Source organism: Phalacrocorax aristotelis, chromosome 11, assembly GCF_949628215.1.
Source record: "Phalacrocorax aristotelis chromosome 11, bGulAri2.1, whole genome shotgun sequence".
NCBI lineage: Eukaryota > Metazoa > Chordata > Aves > Suliformes > Phalacrocoracidae > Phalacrocorax > Phalacrocorax aristotelis.
This window is the reverse complement of record NC_134286.1, coordinates 10,907,268-10,934,066: the sequence shown is the minus strand read 5'-3', so window position 1 is coordinate 10,934,066 and position 26,799 is coordinate 10,907,268. Positions and strand designations below refer to the sequence as shown.

The following is a 26,799-nucleotide window of genomic DNA, read 5'->3' as shown; positions in this document are numbered from 1 at the left end:
AGAAACATTGGTAGTGCTGCTCTTGAGACCAGCTGTTCCCCTAGCCAGGAAGCTTGGCTGCACATGCGTGACTCCTGCTGTGGACATGCTGGTAATCACTGAGGACTGCGGGGGGTCAAGCAAGAATCTGTGTATTTCTCAGGCATGATGGAGATATCCAGCACTCTGTGGTGTGAGTCTCAGGGTGATACGGATGTCTCTGAGTCATTTGTCTATGTAAATCTGAAGGAAATAAATTAGCAAAAAAGAGATACATTGCTTTACACTTACTGATGTGGCATTTCAGGCTAAGAAATACTTTGCTTCCTAGTAAGAGAGAGAGAGGAGAATCATTTAAATTCTTTCATTCCCTTGGGAATAATGCAATGCAGTAATGTTAAAACCGTACGTAATTGCTTTCTATTTTTGTAAAGCCTATGGCAGCTATGAAACTTTAAAGTGAATACTGGGAAGTCTGGTTAGTATAAAGTGCTTCAGTTGCAATACATTAATAGTGCAATGGGAGTAAAAAGACTTGTAGCAGTGGGCAAGGGTAGGCTTTTTTCCACAGCCCAGAACAGTGAATTTCCCTGGAACATGTGGAAAAAATCTTCAAAAGCTACAAAATCTATCAGAAAGTGACAGCTTTTGGGTGTATCTTCTGGGTTTCTCTTTCCCACCGTCAGCATGCTGCTCTGAGTTACAGCAAGGAAACCTGAGCCAATGCCACTATTGGGGATCGCACTCTCCTCATTTTGAAAGGCTGTATCCTCATTTCTCAGGGAATCAGGTGAGGCATATCCTGGATTTTTTGTCATCAACCTTTCTGAGAGTCAGAGCACTACACAGAGCAGTAGGTCAGTGTATGGCCATGGCACAAAAAGGATGATCAAGAGGTGCTTCAAGCATGTGCTCTGTTGCCATGTTAACTGCTGGGAAATTGTGCTTTGTACTGGGATTAAGATTCTTTCAAACATAATTAATTCCTAACATTTTTAGTTCAAATTTTCAAGGCTTACTAGTAGTTAAAGTGAAATGTTAATACAGTAAAAGTCAGAATCCCAGAAGGAGAAATATTACATGTATTTTAGGTTTTGGCCAAGTCAATGAAAGAGGTTCTATTTGAACAGAGAAGCATCTCTAGTTCTTATTCTGTACCTCTTAGCTCTGTTTTTTTTCCCCTGTATATATGCATATGTATATATACACTATATATATGTGTATGTATATATAAAATGTCATAATGACATTTAATAAAAATTTGTCATAAAAGACAAAATATACCCTTATTCTTCCTGTGTGATTTTGAAGGGCGGCTTTTACCCTTTTATCCATCACCATAGATATAAAGCACTGGCTAAATACAACGAATGTGTTCTGAGCCTTTTCCAAATTCCTGTTCATGGTGGGAAAATAAATGATTGCTGCAGCTTACTGTGAGTTTGCCATGACAAATTTCTGAAGCTACAGGGATGAATTTTGCATAACTCTTCACTTTACTGTGGTGTAAGCAGGTATTATGTCATTATTATTCCAGATTTGTCCCAAGTATCCTGGGGCAGACTGCGCTATAGAAATACTAAATATGTACAAGCAATAGTCATATTTTAAAATGTAAACAGAGTGAGCCAGTCCATTTGTAGCGTGGGGTGTGTTTGCCTGTATGTGTACACACAACTCCTGTCTGCTCCAGCTTAACACAAAAACCTGGGTAAAGCTCATGAGATTTTGTCTGAGGCTTTGGGGAGAAGGAAGGGGGTTTGTATCAGCCTCTGTCTATTCTGCAGTCCCACAGTTTCTTTTGAGCTGCAGGTTCTAACCTTTTTTTTCAGTTCAGCCATTCTCCTACAATCTGGAGTAATTCTGTTTTACCATTTGACATAATTAATTTTGCTTCCATTTGCTGTGTTTTGGATTACTCAGTCACCTCCTGCTGCAGTGACTGGTAATTTTGACTCTCATGCAGTGAACAGCACAATGACCATGATAACAGTGTTATACAACACTTTTTACCCGTATGCATAAAACCTCTGACAAAAGTGATTAAATTTGATTGTTGCCATCTTTCTTGATGGAAAGCACAAAAAATTTAAGGGAACTCTCATCCCACAGCAAATTAGCTACACGCAGAGAGGGTCTGTGACTTTGCCAAAATGCTTTTGAGTTTCTGTATTTTGCTGCCAACAGTTTGTGCCCATCTCAGCTGTTCAGTGATGCACAGGAACTGTGGTTTGCTTTTTCACCCCAGCGCAGGAGATGAAATCTCACCTACGGACCATGACTCCTGGTTAAATATGAGTGTTTGACCCATGTTTCCTGTGAACAATGACAGCATCTCGGGTTCCATGAGATGCTATTCAGCATTGGAGGCTGAAGCGATACACGCAGGCATTCTGCAGAAGTTTCCTTCCAGGATTTCACACATAGTATTTTTTATCCTGATCAGAGCCAGAAGCTAATACTGATCTAAAACTAATAGTATTGCAATAGTCTTCTATAAGCTTTTCTCTATGAATTTGTCCACTGTAAACTTCTAGCATCCACAAAATGTTTGGAGGCAAAAATCTGCAGTTTACTTACACTCTGCGTAAAGAAATACCGCCTTTTGTTCTGACATGCTGGATCCTTCTAATTCCCTTCAGCACTCTCCTATCTGGTCTACCACCCAGTGCATTAAATATATGACTTATTTTAAGGGCATAGATTAATTCAAAGTACAAAAATCTGAGTTTCTTACAAAGAATTTGGTTTTTGCTTACCCAGGTGTGTAGTACAGTTTCATTCTTTCTGGAGCCAAATTTGGACCAAGATGCCTGGTTTCCATTGGAAATGCAATTACAGAATTTTAGAAGTGCTGGGGTCCAAGAATTAATTTCACTCAGTCATCAGCACTTTTAAATATATGGTAATTGATATTCTTTGTGTATGAAATGAGATAAAATAGAACAAATTAGAGAAATGTTACCTTCTACAGATAAAGTATTTCTGAGGAAGATTGTTTTAAAGATATAACATCGTTAACAGAATTGGCTTTTTAATCCTTGTTTGCATCTTGGCGCAGTCACAGAGCACATTTCCTGTGTTTTGTACTTTTCTTCAAAACAGATTTAGAATAAACTTTCTTTCTTTTTGTACAAATTACTGGCTTTGTAGGCTGTGTAGGTGATTTTCAAATCCACGCACTCTGCTTACTTAAAAGTAATTGCATTTTTAGATAGGATATATTATGCCCTTCCTGTCAAGGTACCGCCATGTGTTACAAGCTGCCATTCTACAATTTCCAGAGTGATATTTTATTATTGCAGATCATTTTAGGAAACTTCCTGAGAAAGCAAAAAGACTCCTCATATAACTGCCTTTCAGCTAGAAGCATAACGGAGTGCTTTGGGACAGCAAAGACTAAAAGGGTTAGCCGCTAGGAGGGCTCTCATGTCACCTCTATGTTCAAAGACATCCTGACAGTTTGCCCGGGCAGTAATTCTGGGCAGCATTACTTTGATCTGTTGGTGGCTGTGGTTCCTGCAGTGCCAGGGCTGACAGCAGGCGACACCTACTAACCTCACACCATGGGTATGAGCTGTTGCTTTTGCTTCTGCCAATTTTTTGGTTATAATGCTGTTGCCTATTTTACATCAACAGCAGAAGTTATTCCAGCGGGAGTCAGTCACAGGAGGTGTTCAGGTAGCTCGAAGGAAGAAGTAAGAGAGGCTATTCATCATCCAGTAATGCTGAAAAGGTGGTTGCTGTAGAAACCTCTTCCAGGTGTAGCAAATGTCAGGAATCAGATTGTACCCGCTGCAGTGCCATAGATCAGACTGGAGGCGCTCCCACACGCAGGGAGCCTGGAGGCTTGGTGTCTCTTTCTGGAGGCACCAGAGATTTCCTGGCCGTCTGCCTTATGGGGGGAGCAGCCATCACCATCACCATCACCGTGTCTCTGTGCAGAGGCTGCTGCAGTCATGATTGCCTCATGCATATTCTCAAGGACCACTTCATCCATCAAGGCACGCTCCCCAGTGCTTCTCTGCAGGTCCAGTGCTCATAGCTCATTTCAGGCTGTATCAGAAAGCTGGCTTTAGCAACTCACAGGGAGAAGTAGTGAGGGATAAAGCGTGACTGAATGTGTTTTATTTTGGGCTGGCAGCAAAAGCCTGGGGCTGTACAGGGAGCACAGGTACAGCTTGAAGGAGATCAGACTTTTTCTTCCCTGGAGCATTCACTGAGGCATCATTAAAGACCCAGCAAATTAGAGGTGTGCTTAGCTGGAGCTCTGAGCTCAACTGCAGGTTTATGGCAACGATGTCCTAAGCTGTTGCAAAGTATGAACGAGAGCAGGAGATGTGAAATTCGATCATAGCTTCATAAAGGGGCTGAGTCATAATTTAACCAATTTCAATTCAGTCGTACAGCAGAGGTGCCTTTTAAAGTAAAGATGCTGCAGCCACAAAGTGCTTTACTTCGTTCCCTTTGATAAGGACCTCTTAAATGCTTGCTGCTTTGGATTTCAGTGCACTAACAGTCCATCTAGTAGGGGTGGCATAAACTTGCCAAAATAAATGGTTTACCTCCCCAGAGCTGAGGTCTCGTGTGGGTTTCATGAGTTACTTAGCACTTATTCTGTGGGTTTTCCACTGGTAAAATGAGCTAATGTGTCCATCTCATTCTGCTGTGCTCTCTGTGTTCCTGGCCTTCGCTGGACCAAGTTGTAATAACTTGCTGTGGTCCAGTTCATCTCGGGTTTCTGCATGCAAGGTATCCTGGGTCTCTCTTGGCTGGGTAATTTGTTTCAAAATATGCTTTCTGAGACTAACGTTTCTCCCTTTCTATTTGAGATCAGTAGGATGGAGCTGCATCGTTCTTAATATAACATTGCTTCTGCAGAGTGATGTTTCTGATCCTCAGGGTAAACTTCAAGGTTGCGTTAGATATCCATGTTTTGAATGAAGACACAAGAATATATCATTATTCAACTATTATGAAGTCTCTCATGTTCTCAGCTGCTGAGATACTGTTGATTTGTTTTGATAAGTGTGTTAGAAGCCCAGAGCTTGGCAGGACATGTTACTGATCTCATGCAACCCATTCTGGGTATTAACAAGGGACTATCACTCACAAATCAGTTTTCTCTTAGCTTTAATTTAAATACTAGTGCCCTTTGAGGATCTTTCTGGGTCACTTTTCTTCTCAAGCTGTACTTCAACACTGTGTAAACTGATTAATAAATGCAGGCACCCAAATTAGCTGCATGCCAGCTGCTGTCAGATGTAGCTATCTAGTCTGTTCAGTTTGCTGGTTTGTCTCTGTGAAGAATAACACTCAGCTCTGTCTACCCTTAAAACAGTTTTCAGATTTCAGTCACTCAATCCCGGCTGCTCCGTAAGGAGGCAAGTATTCCTCTGTTAAGGGATGCTGCCTGGGGAGAATATTTAAGGTGAAGTAGTGTCATTTAGCTGGTTGTTAAACTGTGGAGAAAAACTGACTGCTACCTTTCTCTTCAGCAGACAGAAACTGAGAATTACGTATTGAGAGAGCTTTAGAAAGGGTCTGAGTGAGGTTAATGCCACATAGCTCTGTGCAACCCATGAAAAGACTGTGATGAGGCAACTACAAATTAATGTAATATCTGATTTTGTAAAGATATGGGGGAAAGGTTAAGAGAGAGGAACAGAGCTAGAATGGTCACTTGGAGGCACTGCCAAATCGATGTTCCTTTGCCTTTAGCTACTGGTTATGGAAAACAGATGTGTGGGAACTGGCTATGGGTTTATGGAGTGCCTGGAGCCAGCGACTGCCAGGAGAGAGGCCCCACGAGAGGCTTCTTTGTCCACTCCTCGTGCACGTGCCCCTTACTGGTATCGTAGAGTTAAAATATCCCAACAGTTTCTCAGAACTGCTGGCCTACCTTCCCAAATTATTTCCTTTTCTTTTTTTCTTTCATTTCTTTTCTCTCTATGTTTCAGATTATGCTTGGCCTTTGCCTAAACAGTTGTGCCCTATATGGATTTCCCTAGATGTGCTCTTTTCAACTGCATCTATTATGCATCTCTGTGCCATCTCTCTTGATCGGTATGTAGCAATACGCAATCCCATTGAGCACAGCCGCTTCAATTCCCGCACCAAGGCTATTATGAAAATTGCTGCAGTTTGGACCATATCCATAGGTAAGCAATGTGGCTCATGATCTTAAGTGTGTCTTAATGAATAATAGTGTTACTCCAATTTTCATTTAGGATTTTTAAGAGGATACTCAAATTAATTTACCTGGCCTGCATGCCTGAATATAATAAATGATTACTGGGAAATAGAAGTCTCTCATTGCAATTGGTCAGTGACCAAACTAAGTAGTCATTTTTCAGAATACCACCACTTCCGATGCTGAAGCATTGCTGCTGTGTACATATCAATACGCCGATAACGACAGTAACACAGACAAATGGTACTATAAAACTGCTGTGTAAACAAAGCAGAAAATAGCATTAGCAAAGACACTGGAAGGAAAACCCAGCCAATACAAATGGCATGTCTGCGCTGCAGCCGCTGCAGCTAAACTCACTTGTATTCTGGTAGCAGTTTAAGTGAAGCAGCACAGAAGTCAAGGCAGGCTAACAGTGAGGTATTTACTGCTCTTGCACAGGCTTTATGGTCTATATTATACTCTGCCACAGCTGGATTGCTGCTAGTACTGAGCTAGCAAGCTAGAAGTTGTAGTAAATGAGGAGTAGACGTAGAAGACACTTTGATAAAAAGTGATAAATAAAGCAGCAGTAAAATAAGGAAGAAAAGGAAAAATGATAGCAAGATGACTCTATAATGTCAGGAATTATGTGAAGAAAAACATTTTTGGGGGAATTCTTTCAATGTGCTTTATAAAAGAGACTTTTGGGGCAAGGTGAGAAGAATTGTATGACCACTTCTCTCTGCTGTATTGCCTTTTTTGCTTGAATAAAATGCAGTCTTACAAAGCTTTAACATTTAACTTTTCTTTTATAAAGTAGTTGTCACTTTAAGTACTGTACTGCAAGGAAAAGTGTGTTTTAGGTGCTTGAACTTCTGGGGTTTGCCTGCTTTAGAAGTGGAACATGACACTGGATGTCTGGGTGCTGCAGGGGCCACTTTTGAAGAAGCTTGCCATGGGAAAAGGCTATGGAGAAAAACGAAAAAATAAGGGAAATATACCTTCTTTCCTCATGAGTATAGCAAGAATATCTGTTAGTAACAAATTTTCAAGTTCCACAGGCCTGCTACAGTTCCTCTAGGTAATAAAATCCGCAGTGAAATTGGATTGGGTTTAATCAATTAATTTAAGACTTTTTAAAAAAAGTATTATTTTAAATTCGCTCTGCTGCGTGTTTGGCATAAGAGAGAAAGCTGCTGAATTCAGTGCATGAGCAGTCATTGCGAACAACTTCACATGCAGGGTGCTTGGGCTCGAGTGGCACAGGCAGTTCAGAGGCGGCGCAGAATCTGTGCCCTGTGTTGCCGCGTAACGCAGAGGGAGCGGCGGTTAAATCTGTCAGAAGCATTCAGTAGCGTATTGCAAAACCTGGGCAATAAGACTCTTCTGCTTTCATTTCTGGAGCTAACTTGCAGATTTTCGCCTGTGCTGCCTTACATGTTGCAGACATACCCTTAGAAATTTTGGCTAGAGCTGAATGTGACTGCACACACAAGTGCCTTGAGGGCTATGTTGTGGTTTGGACTATGGGTCCAAGGAATAAAGTAAGACAATGAGTACTTCATGCGTGGTTCACTGAGTAAGCAAACTAGTAAGCAAATCTGGGGCCTGACCAAATAGATATACAGACAGCCATAGACCTACCTCTTCCTGGAGTTACTGGGCGGGGAATGGGCTCAGGATGATGGAAAATAGGAACATTATGGGCTCTACTGTCCCCCAAGGACAGAAGTACCTGACCCAGGATAGGCAAGGTGACTTTGAGCTCTAGAATAGAAACACCTCACCTCTGCCCAGCTTCCTCAGGTGATATTTAATAAGTCTGCATTTATAATAGGATGTGAAACAGGTGAAGTTAATGAACACTAAAAGAAATAGCCTGGGGAGGCGATGGAATGGCACTTTTCTTTTGTAGGCACATGGCGCCAGCCCTCAATAAAGCAAAGGGTGCTGCATTGCATTTATTCCCCAGCCTCCAAAAAGAAGCAGCTGTGAGCCGTCACTCAGCGGGGTGTCTGCAGTGCACAATGCCTTGGGGGACTGCCCTGGGCATAACAGCTGTACCTGTGTGCCCTCCTTTGCTGGGTTCATAGCTGAGAGGGTGTACAGCATGTCTCGGCTTTGTTTATGTTTTGTTCGTTCTCTTTGATGCAGATACAGCTGGCCCAGGGGAGTCTTTGCTTGCATCCCTTTTTTTGAAGATACAGGCAGAATTGATACTCCCCAGACAGTCTGCTCAGGGCACTGAATTGCTCTTGGATTTCCACCCTCCCCAGTGCATGCGATAGGGTTTACCCATTTACTCAGGCTTTCTCCAGAAGGTTGCATTAAATGGAGAAAGAAAAACTACTCTTGGTATGTATCTAGCTTATTTTAGCATAATTATTTTTACTTCATAAATGAATTTAGAACTGTGACAGGCACAGGAGTAAATGGAATGAAAGAGAAGAACTCACCCAAAGTGTATTCTTGCTGTTGTCTTCTGGCTTTTAACTATTTGTCATTTGGAAAGGCCTGATGAAATCCCAGGCAATTTCAAGGGGGTGAAATAGGTTAAGTAAATTCACCCTCCCTTCAGTATTAAGTATCAGAAAATAATTTGTGCATTTCTGTATAGGATTAAATATCAAATTCAAAGCGGTACTTAAGTGCAGGTTGGTCAGTTTGCATTTCCTAAATCCTGCTTCGGTTGGACTGAAGAAACTTTTAAATGCATGCCTTGTAAAGAACCCTGAATTCCGTTCCTGAATAAGAATTTAAAGTAGGAAGTGAAAAGCAAGTAATTTATATTAATTTAGTAGCTTTTGCATTCCATTTTCCCGAAATGTTAATGCCCACAGCAAAATATATAATAGAGGTTCTTTGCTCATTGAGCTATGAATTTGGCAGGTTGCACAAACCTAAACCTATGATTAAGTTTTTAAGCAGGGGAACATAACAGAGGCCTCCTGTCTGTTGGCAATTGCTTTATGAATGGGCCTTTTCCAAAGCCCTCTTTGTTCCAGATTAGAGAACATCACAGCCAGTTGTCCTGTGTTTTAGCAAGTGTAACCTGAGCAAGACTTTCTGAGTTCAGGTAGAGTAAAAGTGGGTGCTGTGAAGTGCTGGGCTTGTAAAAATTAGTTTTGTGATAGATAGCACCGTGCTGAGGCTGGAAATAGAAATGTAGGCGACAGAAATATCCACACAATTGAAAATGAAAATAAATTATTGATGTGAGCTTGCTGGCAGAATCTTGATGTTGTTTCAAGTCTGCGGACTTTGCCGTTGCAGGTGCAAAGGTTTTCACTAATAACATGTGGACTTAACCGTCTCACCGGACTCCCTGTATCCTGCTCTGAGGAAGGTGGTCTTGGGCCACCCTGGCCAAGAGAGGAGATCCCCATGCAGCTTTCCACAGCAGTGATGAGGAGTTAGTCAAACTCTAAATGCACACTGTAGAATACAGGAGAAAGTGTTAACTGGTAATATTAATATAAAAGAAGTATCACTTTGGAAAAATGAATGAAAGAACTTCAGTGATGTGGAAGGATGCACACACATTGCTTCTGATATGAAAATAAGTAAAACATTTTAATTCTGAAGCTCCTCGTGGCCCAGCTCTGTGCTTGCTAGCACAAAAGGGGTTTTCCACTGCTTCCCAGAAAGTTCAAGATTTGGTCATTTACTAGAAAGCGCCAGAATTACACATGCTAGCAACTTCCCAGCTCAGTTTTACACCCTTAGTAACAGTGTAAATTCAATTTACTTGATAAGAGACCGAGGTAAGTCGTCCTTTAAATACTTGTCTTTGTATCAGTGCCATAAGCAGACCCCATGTCTTTTTAGTTTGTTTGAAAACAGAATAAGTAACAAAAAAAGGAAATATGGTGTCGAGTTATGGTTATATCCTGATATGTGTTGTGTTCAAATTGAACTTTTTTCTTTTCATTCTCGCTCTGACTCAGTAATGATGTTATAATTTTGATTTCAGCTGGATATCCATGGTTCGTCTGTATGATAAACCATTCAACTTTAAAAAGGAATTTTACATCCCCATTTAACTTTCATACGACTCCATTGTTTTATTGAGGAGATCTGTTTCTAGAAGTATGAAAGATGTGTCCTCTAATGATCAGTAAATGCTCATCTCAGTTTAAGTGATCTTATGTCTAACAGCTTTTTGCTTCTGCCCTGAGTGTTCCTCTCTCACACAGGCTGAGTAGCCCCATGCATGCAAGCTGTCCTTAAAGAGCCTCCAGGTACCAGTTAAGCCTTCTCCTATCTCACTGGGGATAATCCTAGTGGGAAGTGACACTCAGTTTGAGGAGCATGCTTGGAGTGGCACCACTAATATGAAAAGGAATTGTCTCCTTACAGGCTACAGCACTGCTTTAGTAGGAGGACAGTAATACTATTGCTGAGAAAAATGGTTGCATGGAGGTAAAGAGTGACTGGAGTAATTCGTGTAGCCTCCCATGGATCATGGTTTTAAAGCATGTTTAAGGTTTTGGTTTGCGCTTCTACCCATAGGTGTGTCTCTGGGATCAGTGACTTCCTCAGCAAGGCATTTGTTTGTTCCCATGGCGCACTTGCTGATGTGGCACACGTGCTCCTGAGCACCCTCTGTTTGGTGCTGGGCAGTAGTTTCTCCTGAGAGACTGTGATTTGGGGTAGGAGCACACACCCATTAATTCCTTTGCAGGCTTCAGGCTCTGGTTATCAAACAAACCTTTGGACACATTCCATAGAAAAAAATGGCAAAAACACTGCTAATGGAGAAGACAACTAATGGAAGGTCAAAATGCGTTGTCAGGATTTTGCTCAAACCTTTCCAACCAAGCAGGCTGGTTCTGGTTGTGGCTCCTCACTTGGAGGCAAAGAAGGAGTGTTAAGACAACTGTTGCTGGCAAAGCAAAGGTTAGACAAGCTCCCTTCACCGCCTGGAAAAGTGTACAAATTCCTGACTGTGAGCACTGCTTTGGTAGAAGGACAGTAGTACTATGCTGAGAAAAATGATTGCATGTTAGTAAAACCTAAGAAAGGATAGCATTAGTTTCTCTCCAGATTTGGGAGAAAATTGTATTAATGTATTTTTGCCTTTTTATGTTTGACATTATATGCCTGACAGTGTATGTTTGACTGAAGTTCTTCCCTCATGAGCATGAGGGTCATAGCTGGTGATTTCTATAGGCAGAGATGCTGCAGTGGTGGCAATCCTGATAGCGTTTGTTAGGCTCAAGCGAGCGCAGAGGTGGCATTAGCATTGTAGGCCAGGCTACTACTTGCTTCTGGTAGAGCAGCAGTACAGGTTTGTGCTCATAAAACTTTTTCAGGCCTATCTTCTGGTCGTGGGTGAGACAGAAATAGGCCTTGCTTTATGGCCTAGAGCATGACACTGAGGCTTCTTCTGCCTCTGTTTCCCATTCGTTGGAATTGACTACAAGGTTTTCTCTGAAGACTCCCTGTTGCCTGAGTGGTTGCACCGTGATTCCCAAGAGGGACATTGATCTCCCTAGCACATCGGCAAGAGTTATCAGGGTGAGGAAGATCACAGCAGCTGATAACAAGCTGAGTTCATAGCAAGGGAACTACCTTGGGATTTCAGCCGCAGGTGCCTGGATTGATCTGATTTTGTTCATCAGACATCAGTGAAATGTTTTTCCTGGGACAGCAGCAGGTGGCGATAGTCTGTGAAGTGTTTTGCACAGAGGATGGATTGACCTTCCCACCACATCTGTTCCCAGGGGCAAGGGCCATGCTGGTGTCTCGTTTGAGGTTACTGCTACTGAGCATCAGTTCAGGCGTCACCGTTCGATCTCTTGGGGAAGCCCAGCTCTGGCAGCAGGTATGCTGGGAGCAGGACCAGAGGCCCCACTCCCTTTGTTCAAATGCAACTTTGGAAACACACGGCTGAGCACACCAAATGAAGTAATTCAGCAAAATAGAAAGGCAGATGGGAAAATAATTTATTTCTTCTGTCTTTTACTGGTGTTTGCTGGTTTTCCATGTGGGCTCTGGTTGTTTAGTGGTCTCACAAGGTTTAAGTAAAGGTCAGCACCTTGTTCAGGCACAGTCAGTAATTACATTCCTCTGTTTGCAGTTGTGCTCGTTGCAGGCAGGGGGATCCTTCAAAGTTCAGCCAATATCTTTGTCTTGACTTCAAAGTAAATATCTTTGACTTTAAACCAATGCAAGGCTAGCACTGTTTTATGAGAACGATTAGATAAAACTAGACCTAATCCAGCCCTGAAGGTGCATTGTTGCTGTATTAACACATGAAACGCACTGCAATTAGTCTGCTGGCATGTGGAGAATGTATGGAATTGTTGTGGCTTTGAACACTTCAAAAGCCCACGTTCTTCAATTTACCTCTGAAGAGCGTTGCTTCCTGAAACCAGTGCCTTTTCTTTCACAGTGCAAGTCAGGAGGCTACGGTCTGTTGGGGTTTACTTCTCGCTGTTTGTTACTTACTATTAGAGAAATGTGCAGGCACTTTGTGAGACACGTCTGTTAAGAAACAAAACAGATTTGTTTTCGTTGTCTTTCCCCTTTTCTGAGGGTTAGGGGAGTCGGTTCCTATTTTGTCTAGCAAATATTAATGCTAATGCATAGTTACAGCAGCTGCTAACATTCAGGTGAATGTCTCTTTAAAGTTGTAAACCACGTTTATTTTGTTAAATTATAAATATGAGGTTAAAGATATGGGTTTAAGCACGCAGTGTTTAGCATGGACAGTAGTGTTCTTGGTTTTGCAGCACAGTCTGCTTTTGTGGCAGCCATAGGCTTGTTTAGCACACAGCTCTCTCTCTGCTTTTTTTTTTTTTTAAATTGTGTGTAAATGCCAGGAGGAGACTAGTGAGGTCCAGAGCCCACCTGCATCAGCAAAGCCCTTGCCATGGGCTGCAGTGGACTTTAAATTCAGTGCTGACACCAGGAGAGGTGATCCCTGGCATTGGCAAGCCTAGGTACCTACAACAAAATATGACCCCTCTTGTGTTCAGCCCTGAGAATCCCACACATGGAAAGACAGAGTAAACCCGTACACAGGCCTCTGTTTTCTTTAGTGAGGTTGTTGTCCCTGGAGGAAATGAACTATCTTCTTGTATATGAATGTTGTGAGAAAGAATGGCTATTACTTCCTTTCTTAGTGGAAATAACCATCAAAGACTCCATCTTTCCAGTGACCTCTATCAGTCTCATGGGCTTTCGCAGAAGAAAACAAGATATTAAACACAAAACCATTATTGTTTTTCATTTAAGTCTAAATTCTGTGAATGTCAGTTTGGACTTTTTAGCCAGCTTTTTCTCTGGAACATGCGAATAAATGTTTTACAAAGCTGTATTTGTAGTCATTTGGGTTTTGTTTTATTAATTGAGAATCTGTGAAGAGCATCTGTTACTCTGTGTCCACAGCATCATCCCAGCCCCATTTGGTGAACCGTTCTGTTGGCCTAAGAACATCTTTAAAGCTGACAAGAACCAGTTAGAACAACAACTCTAATTGGATTTGAAATCCCAAGGATCTCTCTCTGTCTTGCTTCCCACTGCTCTGTCAGCCAGAGCCTAAAGGAGGGGAGAAGAGAAAAAATTGCATTAATCTTTTCCCTTGTGAACTGCTGTGGTGAAAAGGGGTGTCCTGCTCAAGCTGCTGCTTGACAGAAGGGTGCCCAGAGCTCCCAGTGTTGAGCCTAGCAGGGACCTAGTTCATGGCGTGGTGGCTGGTTGGATCTTCTTACTGGGGCAAAACCAGTTGCCCTAGGCACTACTCAAACATCAAGCAAGAGGACCAGGTTTGCGCTGAAGAGCAGAGTGTGATATGCAATAATCTTGCACAGCTTTTACCTTGCAAGTGTTTGGAACAACACCCCCTCTCTTTGGAAATTTACTGCCTCCTTCGTTAGAAAGGGTTATACGGCACAACTGGAAAATGCCTCCAAGGCTAGAGACCTCAGCTCGCTAGATCAGCCTGATGTTTGTTGATGATGAGTACCTCAGTTCAGGCGCAAGGCATAAGCTTATGAAACGCTCTGCACTGGGGCTTGGAAAGCTGAACAGCAGTAAGGGCGGACAGCAGTAGGCTTCAGAGCCTCCTGCTTGGTTTGGCACTCACTGTCCTTGTGCTGGTATAGAGTGTTTGGCTTTCTCTGACCAACTGACCTTAGTTCTTAAATTATGAAGTTACAACCGTAGTGTTAGTGCTGTGGGTTGCTTGAGTCAAGTGGAGTTGAATGCCTTCTCTGTGCTTGTTCAAACAGCTGAACTCAAGCAAGGCAGGCATTCATGTTTACCTGTGTTCAGAAGCCATGGGAATGCTCAGTAGCAGGCACAGCACGTACTGATCACTGTAATCCTACTGAAATCAGGGCCAGGGTGTGAGCTGTGTCTGCCAGCAGGTATTTGTACACGTGGGATTGTGGCAGTAGCAATTTTGCAGTAACCCCCCATGAAGGAAGCCCTTCTGGGGTGTCCAAGACCTTCCACGGTTCTCACTGCTGGGGTGGCGTAGAGTTAGCCCCTGCTGCCCAAGTTGTCTACCAGACTTAGTTTCCTTTAGGGCTGGATTGTGGGGCAGATCAGTGATAAATCTCATTTTAAAGAATGAGTTACAAAGGACAAGTGTGAGGCAGAAGAAAGCATTTGAGATGAGGGTAATGCTGCCCATTCAGCAGTGCTGTGGGCTACCTGGCAGCTGAATGAATGTGTTTTGGCAGCTCCTTCGAGGGTATCTTTCTTCCTACTGCTGTTAACAATGGGATTTTCCTGGATTGGAGGAAAGAGCAAATGAAGACCTGGTGCTCTCTCTCTTCTGTGCTTTCTCAGTTTGAAATCCTGCTTTGTTACGAGAGGGATGAGGGGCACTTTTCCATTAGAGCAGCTACCTCCTCATTCCCTGTCATCAGTCTGAGGTATCTCATGCTCATGCAGAGTTTTAGGCTGCCATCAGTGCTCTTGATTTGTAAATTCATCATATCCCAGAACTAGGTTATTCTTCCCAAATGTACTTTATGTGTGTGACCACGAAGATATCCCGAAACCTCACCTCATTTCCATTGGCTAAAGCAATAACACTAAATTCAATGAGGACTACTTCATGAATTAACCTTTATTCATTTTGGAGTTTTATTTACAAAAGGTATGTGTTATAGAGGGGCTCTAAAGCATAAAATTATCAATGCAAATATAATCCCAGTGTAATGCCATTGATCTAATTTCTTCTTTGTGTAAAGACTGCTCTTTCCACCTCCCACCACTTCCTGAATGTCTGTGGTTTGATGGAGCAAAGGCATTAGAAAGATGTTTTTCATGATAAAGAGACAATGGCTTGATGGGAGGGAGGTTACTGCAGTCACAGGGATTTGGCACAGGCAGCGTAACAGGAGTTAACATATCAGAAAAGAGGTAACTGCCTTGCCAAGGGTAAGCTGATAAACATCAGCATGTAGAGGGAAAGAAGAATGAATCCTGGAACTATCACTTGGGCTAAGGAAACACATGCTATAATCACAGAAGGCATTTATAGTAATTACTTTTCAGAAGAAATTCCTACACTAGATTACTGGCAAATGATAATTTTATGGTAATGACAAATTACAGATGTATTCTTCAGAATCCTGGAAAACACTTAGCTGGAATGGGAAAAAATGCCCTGGTTAATCTCTTTAGTATGTTACTCTTTCTGTTTAGAAATTCAGAGTCCCACAGGATTCATTCTAGGACCTGTGCTGTTCACAGCAACCCCCCAAAAAAAAACACAGACACGACAGTGGCCTTAGCATTGGTTATTTCTCGGGTGAAGGAGCTAAGGAAGGACATGGCCAGCCTCACAGTCTGCGGAGTGAGTGCTCACGGACAGCCAGGCGGCCAGAGGGCAGGAAAGGGATAACAGAAGATGTTCTGCTGCTCCCTAACTGCTGGGATGTGCAGTTTTTTCCTTTCTTTAAAAGGACAGAGAGAAAAATTTGAAAATAAATGGAGAAAGATAATCAAAGGCATAAAATGAGTTTGGCATGAGGAGAGAGTAAATAGAATAGCATTCTTCAGTTCCAAAAAAGATATCAGACAGTAGGGATGATAAAGGTCTGTAAAATCACTGAGAAAGTGGAAAAAGTGACCAGAGAGTGATTATTCACTGTTTCTCACAGTAGAGGAACTAAGGGGAGCCCAAGGAAATTATCAGGCAGCAAATTTAAATTTAGTAACAAATGCTTTGTTCACATGACTCACAGATAGGTTGTGGAACTGAATGCTGCTGAGTATTGCGAAGTTATAAATGAGATCAAGAATTCATGGAAGATAGGGGTCTCAAAGGTTATTTTAGAAACAAGGTGTGGATGCAACTTCTTGCTGTGGAATTTTCTAAGCTATAGTGCTGATAGCTGCCCCATTTTGTGTACCATGGCTCTAAACTTCTGGTACCTGCCAAAGGCAAGAGACAGGGCTAGATGATCCCAAGATGGTCTAACTAGATCTGGCCCATCATGTCTTTTCTGTGTTCTCAGGTACACATAGATTATGGTATTAAAAAATATGCTGTTGCTTTTGTTGTTTTTGGCTGTGTCTAGACAGATTTCTTTGGAAGGTTTCGGGTCTGTCCTGATGTGGGTCTGAGTAAGTTTGGATCTCAGTATGCACCAAAAATATTTGAGTGAGATCTAGTACCTGTTATGAGTCCTGTATTCCCTCTTCTTTCTCTCACCACAGTAAATTGCTGGTGACTTTCACAAGGTAGAATAGAGCAGGTATACAGATATGTTATCCTTAGAGGAAAACAGTGTTGGAGGACATTAAGTAAATGCATCTGAATTAGAGCTATTCAAAATGCTTTCATTCTTTCATTCCTTCACTCTGCAAGGGACAGGCCAGTAGCTAGCCCTGGGTGCGGGCTACTATGTGCAGTCCTGGACAGCCGTGCTCAGGGCTTGACATGCTGTCTGCTCTGCCCCTGTGCCAAACAGCACGGACACGTAGCCGTCTGCCCTCCATGCAGGACTCCTGCTTCGGCTTCAGAAAGGCCTGATGCCCTGAAATCCTGGACAAACAAGCAGTGCTGCATGATGCTGAAGAGGAAAAGAGATCCAAAATGGTCTTAATCCCACTTGTCTGCCATTAAGTCCACAACTGTAAAAGTGCTGTGCCACCAGGATACAACAGAAACTGCCTTGGCAAGTGCAGTGATTCCTGAGGCTTATTAGTCTGCTTAATCCTTAGGTGTAGCTGGGAGCTGTGCTCTAGTTATTACAGTAAATTGAATCATTTAAAGTTTTCTTCCTTTCAGCCAGATGGTTTGTAGCTGGGGTTCTGATTTCAGACTGTCATGTCAATCTGATTACCATTTTAGTTAGACCTTTTCTACTCTCACATTGTCTGTTGTTCCAGGTTTTAGCCCTGTATTCAAGATAGAGGGATAGGAATTAGGCAGATGTTTGCTGCAGCCTTTTCATTTGACTATGTAATTGCCTTCTCTAAGAACTGAAGGAAGGCTGTCTCTGTGGTACTTCTCAGTTTCACACTGCCTGTGGATGAAATGCCTGGGCAGGTAGAGCTTGCAGAGACCACTTGCGCCCAGATAATCAATAAGGACCCAGAAAGCCATGAGCTTTTCCTCCATGTGCCCATGATGGCGTGGCAAAAGCAGCCATTTTTCTATCAGGATTATTTTACTGTCTTTAGGAAACTTGATTCTAAATCTTCATGGCTGTAATTCTTTTGCATTTTGATAGTCTTCCTCTTTAAAGTTTGCTACTATCTACCCTATGCCAGTGATTTCAAAACCCCCCCAAACTGGCAGGCATGGGGTGGCCAGCTGGAACAGAGCAGGGCATTGACTGCCTTTCTACACCCAGAAATCACAATTAATGCTAGAAGAAGAACTTGATAAAGGAATTATGCTGCATTCACTGTGCCAGCTGTACAGCACAGCAAAGTTGCAGTTGCTCCTGGCAAAGACTGATCGTGCCCTGGAGCTGTGTTCCCAGGAGTGTTGTTACATGAAGTTTTCCCTTCCATCTGGGAGTAGTAATTTCTCTTTTGAACAGCTTTAGGCAGCAGGCTGAATGCATGCAGGACCTGCATCATATCTGCTGCCTCTTTAGAGCCTGGTCTGTTCAGGTAACCGTCTCTTTTTTGGTCTCATTCTTCTAGGGATATCTGTGCCCATTCCAGTCATTGGTTTGCAGGATGACTCCAGGGTGTTCGTAAATGGGACCTGTGTCCTCAATGATGAGAACTTCGTCCTCATTGGATCCTTCATGGCGTTCTTCATCCCTCTCATCATCATGGTGATAACGTATTGCCTGACCGTCCAGGTGCTGCAGAGACAGGCAACGGTGTTCATGTGTGGAGAGGTGCCCAAGCAGAGGAGGAGCAGTGTAAACTGCCTCAAGAAGGAAAACAACACAGAGAACATTTCAATGCTTCACAATCACGAGGGGGCATCTCACTTGAACTCTCCTGTAAATAAAGAGGCGGTGCTTTTTCGGAAAGGAACTATGCAGTCCATCAACAATGAGCGAAGAGCCTCCAAGGTCCTGGGCATCGTATTCTTTTTGTTCCTCATCATGTGGTGCCCGTTTTTCATCACTAATGTCATGTCTGTCCTTTGCAAGGAAGCCTGTGATAAAGACCTCTTGAGTGAACTCCTTGATGTGTTTGTTTGGGTGGGGTATGTTTGCTCTGGGATTAACCCCCTCGTATACACACTCTTCAATAAAACGTACCGCAGGGCTTTTTCCAATTACATCCGTTGCCAATACAAGACCAGTAAAAAATCAGCACTACGGCAGAATCAGTGTCTGAATGTTGCTTCAACAGCTTTATATGGGAAAGATCTGACTTTAACTAGTTATCGAAATGGCAATGAACTCAATAGCATGGAACTAGATGAAGCTGAGGAGGGCCTTGAAATGCAACCAGGGACTTCAGAGCTCTCCATAAACAGCTGTAATGTTGTAAGCGAAAGAGTGAGCTGTGTGTAAAGGTGGCTCACACAGCCTTTTGCTACGGTATATCTGTAGCCAAAATATATTATGTAAAAATGTAAGTGTTGGTCAAAGGACAATGTAAATATTGCATTCTGAACAATCCTTTTCTTTTTTTTTTTAAAGAAAAAAAGAGTTGTCTTTCCAGTCCAGTACTTAAAATCATATATATTAATATACTGCAGTGAAGTTTAAGGTTCTATATTTACTGTTAATACTAGATCAGAACTATTAGTTACTTTGCATATGTCATGGACAAAATGTTTGAATTCTTCTTCCAGTGCATGAACAAAAATGCTGAATATTTATCTCAGGTGGCATTTGCTGGAGTCCAGAATGGCACGTCAATAGTTATATATCAAATACATGCTACTAGACTTGGTCAGTATAACCTTCTTTTTCAAGTTGACAGTAAATATATACTTTAAATCCTCACCCCTATTTGTGCCGTGTAAAGACTGTATGGAAACCTGGCAGAGAGACATCATGAAAGCGTAGTGGCTGTGCAGGCACCTGGCCAGACATGTCCTGTTACTGGTAGTGGATTGCTGCCATACTGGGGCAATCTCACACTTCAGGGATCATCTGTTAAATTTTGACTCCCTCTCCAATCTTGCTGGGTTTTTTCCATTCCCCAGGGGGCTCCGGCTTCCCTCAGGAAGGTGGGGAATGAAGTTCTGGTGTGGTTTTGTGATCCTGGCTGGGATCATTTGCATACTTGGAGAAAAAGCATGAGAATCAGAGCAAACCCAAGTTATCTGCTTCAAACATTTTATAAATGGAATGTCTCAGATTTATAAAAAGCCCTCCTTTGGTCTTATAGATAATCATCAGCTCTGGGATGGAGCAAGCTGTGCTCAGTGTGGATGGCACTGCCTTCACAGATTGCTTGGATGATCAGGGTCTTTGGTTGACCTGGAGAAGAGCACTCTGGCTTTGTAAGAGCTCTTGACTTCTCAGCCCTCACATCTATTTATTCCTTAGCTTGTTTAGCATTTGCTTTTATTTTTCGACATTGTGGGACTTGCAGTACTGGTGATAAAACACCGCTGTGGGCGTAGAGCAGAAGGTGCTGTGCATGTGATGCTGGCTGGGGTCAGGCTGCGAAGAGCAGGATACACCTCCCTGGAGGATGCTCAGGAAAGAGACATAAACGAGGGTCCCTGCTCATTCCTCCTGTCTCAAGAGTGGGTGGGCAGAGCTGGACAGAGTATGTGACCGGAGTCATTTGCTGGTGATGTGGTACAAAAGCAAACGATGACCAGGGACAGGAAGGAAGCAGACCTGGAGCTAGTCTACATGGAAAATTAATCTGGATTAACTTTTAAATTTGATTTATTCCATTTCACTTCCAAAGTAAATTACAGTATATCATATTAACACCATTTACCTCTTAATGAAAGCATCCTCATTGGGATTTAATGCAGTTTAAGTAATCTGCTTTTAATTCACACCATGTATAATTTGAATTAATTTTCTTCTGTGTTTCTGTGTAGGCGAACCCTCCAAGGCATCATGTCTTTCTGTCACTTGTGCCTCTGGGGTGATACCTTTCATGCAGTTTTCCTTGTGCAGACTATTGTCTAATGCCAGATATCACCCATAAGGTTTTTACATCTTCATTAACTAATACACAAATGCTGCACTGCCCTTCTAACATGGATGCATTTAGCATCACTGACAGCCTCTGGCTATGAAAATCCTCAGAACAGAAAAGCTTGGACTAGGCATGGATAAATTGCATTTTACTGACCTGAACTGCTTGTACTCTAAGCTTGCTGTGCTGATCCCACCAAAATTAACTTGCAGAAGAAATGGAAAACTCTGCTAGTGCTTCAGTGTAACGCTGTGCTGCTGCATTGCCGTGTGCAGCAACAACCTTGCTGAGGCCGCTACTGAAACACAACATAGGGGTTGCATCTGCTGCTGTGTTGCTCCCAGCTTGATGTGTTGAAATTGATGGTCCTCTGTTCTCCCTCATCCCCTCCTGGGAGAAATACGTAGCACTTCCGTGCAGGCAGGCAAGGTATCCCAGTGCGGAGCATGGCTTACTGCTTGCAGAAGGCAGCAGAGAAGCACCATGTGCCAGCCTGCTGATACTGCCACGGGCTTGAATGCTCAAGAATCCACTTGCCTTTCCAAAAAGTCTGGTAAACCAGTAGGAAAAGGACTGGCCAGAGACAGAAACTTGTGCCTTCAGTGACTGCCCTTTGCTCTGAGTCAGATTTGACTGTCTCAAACAAGACAGAAAAATCAGAAAGAACGCATTGCTTTTTAAGTTCCTTTTTTTCTTTGGGTGAATTCATCGCACATCTTTTCCAAGCATGTATGTGTGTGTGTACATGTGTGTGTGTGTACATATATATACACACCCATATATATGCTTAAAAGCCAACCACAGACTTTGAAAGCATTTAGCAATAAGTTAAATTACAGTAGCTTCTAGCACATGTGTGAATAGGTCATGTGTGAATAACTAATTTTCCACAGCATTCCTCAAACTCAGTATAAGTCCACACACAGGCATTGTCTTTGCATAGGGCCTTGTCTTACCCTCGCCAGTTCTGTTGTATGGGTAAAAAGGGAACCTACTATATCTGGATGTAAATAATGGGAAATGAACAGAGAATTTACAGAATTTTTATAAATGTTTTTTAAAATTTCAGCACCAGAACTGTAAATATGTTGAGCGTTGTGACTCAGCTGGACCCGTACTGATGTATGTCACTCGTTTAGATAAACAGACAAGGGGACTGCCTTACAGCACCTGCGTTCTCTCCTGGCCAGCGGGTGATAACATTTTCATGAATGGTTAAATACTGTCACTTACCCAACTTCCATTGGGTCATTCACATCAGGGTTTTGTGATGCTGCTATTAATTTATTAAAGAAAGTTTGTTAGTTTAATCACTCTTAATTTTTTTTTTTCACGGTCTATCAGAAAATAAATAAATGAACGTGCCCTCTCTTTCTTTCATCTGTCCCCATTAAAAATCTTTCCTGAGTGAAAAATATGTCCTGACCAAAAAACAAAACAACAACAAAAAATGAGGGTAAGGATGAGGATAACTTTCATTTCAGTTGCCTGATCACAGAAATTAGCATCAGCAAATAACCCAACACTTCCAACCCCGAAGCTTGTTAAATACGAAGACGGTGACAAATTGTTCCCCCTCATCTCTTTGCTCCCTCCAGGAATAACTGCTAAAAATTACATTGTTTTTTTAATTACCCCAGTTTGAAGAATGGATTTAGTTATCTGCAACTTAACCAAAGTCGGGTTGTCCCCACAGCAGCTTTGCTTCTCCTGAACTGTAGTCATTAACCACAGTGGTGCCTCAAGAAGCCCTGCCCTGGGGCTGCCCGGTGGGAGTACCTGCTGGAAGTTTTGTGTGAGTCCTCAAACCTCAACTCAGGTACAGTTCTATCTCACGGATAGTGTGTGTGGTGGTGTTTTGTTTTGAGTTTGGACTGAACAAGTGGAAATAGTTCCTTGGAAACGGTGCTGTAGGCTGAAGTGTGTTAGTTGCTTTGTTTCCCGCACCAGATGTGAGACGCGCAGGCAGGCCGCCTGCAAGACTGAGCGTGCACATGGAGGCTCCAACCCAGCAAACAGACCACCCTGTTTGACTTGCACTGGGGAGTCTACTCATGGGGTCAGCCCTCAAACTAGCACCTTTCTGAGCTGTAGGGGCTTGCAGCCATCCCCACCAGAGGCCATAAGCAAGGCTGGCCATGTTTGCTCAGGCACAAAGCCTTGTGGCTGAGCAACCTGGCTTCCAAGCTGAGCTGGCTCATCTACCTCTGTGACATGTTGCCCCACACAGCCGAGTCTGGGGTGTAGCATCCCTCCACGGAGTCAGCTGCGGTGGCTTTGGAGACCTCTGAGGGCCTCAAAGGCTAGGCTTTGAGGACAAGGGTCTGCTCATTCGGTCCTGTGCTCGCTGAAGACAAGAGCAACTACCCAGAGGCTGTGGCATTTGGGAGGTGATACAGTCCAGAGCCAATGCTGAGGAGCCTCAAGGCATCCCACCTCAGCATGGCTCTCCGTGTTTTAATGACTTGTGAGTCAGCAATAGTTTTTATCTGAGTCGTAATTTAAAGATGCTAATGTTAGGTGATGTGTGAGTAGTCAGTGTGATCAGTGTGGTTAGTGCCTTTTTCTCTATAGAGACACTCATGTCAACCATTAGTGCCTTTCTTCCGGACAGCACTACAATGAGGTTCATCACTGGCATGGAGTGCAGCCAGTGCTCTTCCCTTCCAGGTCAGGCTGACTGCAGGCATCTGATGCGCAGGAGCCATGAGGGCCCTGGATATCAAGACCCAAATTCCAAAGGAAAAACATATTTTAAAGAAAAAAGCAAACCACAAGCTCTTCAGAAATATTGTTTAGCTTTGAGCTAACAAAGGGTGTCTGATATTCTTACAGACAAATTATGCTAATCTGGCATTCCAAAAGCAGTGTCCATCATGTGATAGAGATGCAGATGTTTCTTTGATAGGTTTCCTCCCTGGGTCGCAATATCATTAGGATAGCTACACGCCAAGCCAAGAATCGCACTTGGCTTTGTCTCCATTTCAGACTGGGGTGGAAAAGGCATCAGGAGCTTTCTCCTGGGATAGCATACAAAGACCACCAAAGCTTGGACAGATGCAGCAGAAGAACAGATGGACAGATGTACGCGCACATCTGCACATGTGAGCACACATATTCAGAGCTGCCAGAGAGCAACAGGAGATGTCATCCTGCTTCAGTCTTCCCTCGAAAAAACAGGAATAGCTGAACAGCTGGGGAGGAAACATGTGATGGGGAGATCAAATGCAGCTGTAGGTGTCACCATGAAATGTGGGCTGTTCTAGTGATAATGTAGTGGGGGGAGTGCATGTACCAAGAAAAGCTTTTATTTTTTAATTTTTAACTATAAAGTTGTTATTGACTGTTCTGCTTCTCCCTCATTTCTCTTGAAGTCTCAGGTCTTCTGCCTGTTTGCTTTTACCCACACTGAAACTTGTGCTCTGAAGCTGTCAGAAGTGACAAAATAGCTACGTGGTGTATCATTCCCTCTTGGCTGAGCAGGGATGCTGCAATCCCATAACGACATGGAGATGGAGAGTCTTCAGGTGAGTTATTTTAGATACATATGAGACAGCCAATCAATGCAGCGAGGCATGCTTGTCAATTAAAGTTCCACACCAGAAGATCTTTAACCAACAGTCAAGTGCATGAGCTACACCGAAAAAAGTTTCTTCAAACTGTCCTAAGTCATAGTTTCTGCTGACAGCAGGAGGGTGCTGGTACAGGGGAGGGAGCCTGGCTGCTCCGGGTAGCCCTCCTGCATGCTTCCTGGGAGGGTGCTTGTTTTACGACCTGGCATGTCGTGCCCTGGCACACTGCACGGTGGGATTTACTCAACTCCGTGCTGAGCAGCGCTACTGCAGAACGGGTTGTGAAAGCCCGGCCTCCAGGGCCACAACCTCAAAGATTTAGGGAGGAACCTAGCAAGTGGGTAAGTGTCTAGCGGTGACACGAGTCACAAGTTTTTGTTGTGGGAGATTGGGACTGTGAAGCAATCCTTGTTACGTATTACATCTCTCATGAATGTTGCCTTATGTTCTGCTTCCCCCAAAAATGAAGGATCTCTTAGCATATAAATACAATTTCTGCAGCAGTTTCCTGGGACAATGGCTGCTGCTTTGTCACTCCAGTGGGCTACCAATGCTTAGGTGTTAGGTGACTTGAAAAATGAATCATGCAGCATCACACAGGGGCATGCGAAATCCACTGTTCTGCTCTCCTGTGCTTGAATCTTAATTAATTCAACAAATTGGATAAATGAATGTCGAATTAAAATATAGCCTAATTATCCAAAGTATGCTTGTAATAGGTTCTAATTGTGGCATTTTGAGTTATTTAAATAGCTGATACACTAAAACCGATCTGCAGGCTGGTGCCTGTTAGACCACTGCCTGGTTGCATTTATTAAAATTCAGAGCAGCTTTACATTTGTGTGTGCTGCTGATGTTAGTGTCTCCTCCTGCAGAATGACAGGCGGGGGCTGGTGACGGATGCTTATCAAAGGCACTGAAGATTTTAATCAGGGTCCTTTTCCCTGACTGAAGTCTAGGACAGCTCTTCTGTGGCTTTTTGGGGAGGAAGACTTCAGTGCCTCTCCTGCGGGGCCCACACTTCCCAAAGGTCAGGATACTGCCTCAAAGCAACAGGTAAGTGCAGATGCCCAGCAAAGATCTCAGCTGTGTTGGGGGTTCCTCCCCTATAGGCACCAATAGTTCATGCCCAAAAATGTCTTCAGAAAGGATCCACAGGTCGCAGTGACTTAACCCGTGAAGACATGGCAATGTTTAGCCCCCTCAGCTAAGTACCCTCCCTTCTTTTTGTGTGCAGCTACAAGCCTGGCACACAGGTGGGCTAACCCTCAAATGAGAATTTGGTCTACCTTGCACCTTTTGTGAGTGCTGCTGATGAGAAAACCGCCTGCATCCTCTACCAGGCTGTCCTACGATGGCATTTAGCAAATGGTGGGATGCGTTACTGACTCTGTGCAACAAAGTAGGTGATGCAGCAAACCATGGTGAACAAATGGTGTTTTTCCTTAGCCAAATCTTTACTCCTTAAGGTAAATGAATATGATTGCCTGTTGCACTGCAGCTAGCTGTCACTTCTGCCTTAAAAAATAGACGGGGCTTTGTGTTGGGCCTGAGCAGCAGCCCCGGTGATAGGCACAGTAAGAGGACCCAAGTCCAGGCAGGGGCAAAGAGAGCCCTTTTAATGAGAAGACAGTAGAAAGCTTGGCTTATTCCTCATAGCGGCCAAAGATGGGTGAAGAAAGCTCTCCATCAGGACATCAGGGAGTGCTTGTTCTAAGGAGGGAGAGGAGCTACTTAGGCTAGAAGAAAACATTGGCATACAAAAAGGGCCAGAAATAAAGTAGGAATTAGAAGCAGGTTTCTAACAAGTGGAGTATTCCAGCTCGGGGACTGCACTTTCTGGTGAGGCAGCAGTAACAGCAACTGAAAAGCTTACTGGGGGCTCAGCTCCTGCATTCATGTAGGAATTTATAGTATAGGGGTACAGTGGGAGGGCCCAGCTCAGCCCTTAGGTCCTCAGCCTCCCGGCTGGCAGAGTGCGGGTGCCAAGCCAGCCATCTGCACTGCAGCAACTCTGACCTCCCCGGCGATGTGTCCCAGAGCGTGGGAAGAACAAACATCTTGAAGCAAGAACACTATTTTTGTGCTACGGTCCTTTCAAGTTCTAGTGAAGCCGTAAGAAATGCCACAATTCTGGAGGAAGGCAGGTGAGGCCATGCCAAGTCAGTTAATCTCCTGCAAGTAGGACAACGTGAAGTCAAGGGATCATGAAGGCTGTGCGTTCCCAGCCCCGAGCCAGACCCAAACCATATGAAGCAGTATTTCATTTGCATTCTCAGAAGCATCCAGAATCAACCAGCTTGGCTAGCCCAAGCCTGACTGCATGCAGTCACGTAAGTTTTATTTACCCACAACAGCATTTTTGTGGACATTGAGTATTATTGGAGCCAGTCTCAGTCTGCTCTGGAGAGCCCCAGTGTTGTGGTAATGTCCTCTTGGGCTGCCATTAGCTGCTGTAGTTGAGAAAACACTGGTGAGAAGCTTTAAAGGTTGAGAGCCTGCTTTGTTCTTGCACTG

The 26,799-nt window shown here is 43.4% G+C and overlaps 1 protein-coding gene across 2 annotated transcripts in view; it reads left to right on the top strand.

Moving 5' to 3' along the window:
* Positions 1-22,075, top strand: part of HTR2C (5-hydroxytryptamine receptor 2C) — a 46,083-nt gene extending 24,008 nt beyond the window's left edge. Inside the window, exons 2-3 of one of the 2 annotated variants that reach the window (XM_075106922.1) lie at positions 5,940-6,140; positions 18,278-22,075. In XM_075106922.1, the coding sequence (XP_074963023.1) occupies positions 5,940-6,140; positions 18,278-19,110 (1,034 nt within the window). In that variant the 3' untranslated portion in view covers positions 19,111-22,075. The remainder of the gene's footprint in view (positions 1-5,939; positions 6,141-18,277) is intronic. The other variant, XM_075106923.1, reaches the window with a different exon arrangement.
* Positions 22,076-26,799: the final 4,724 nt, after the last annotated feature.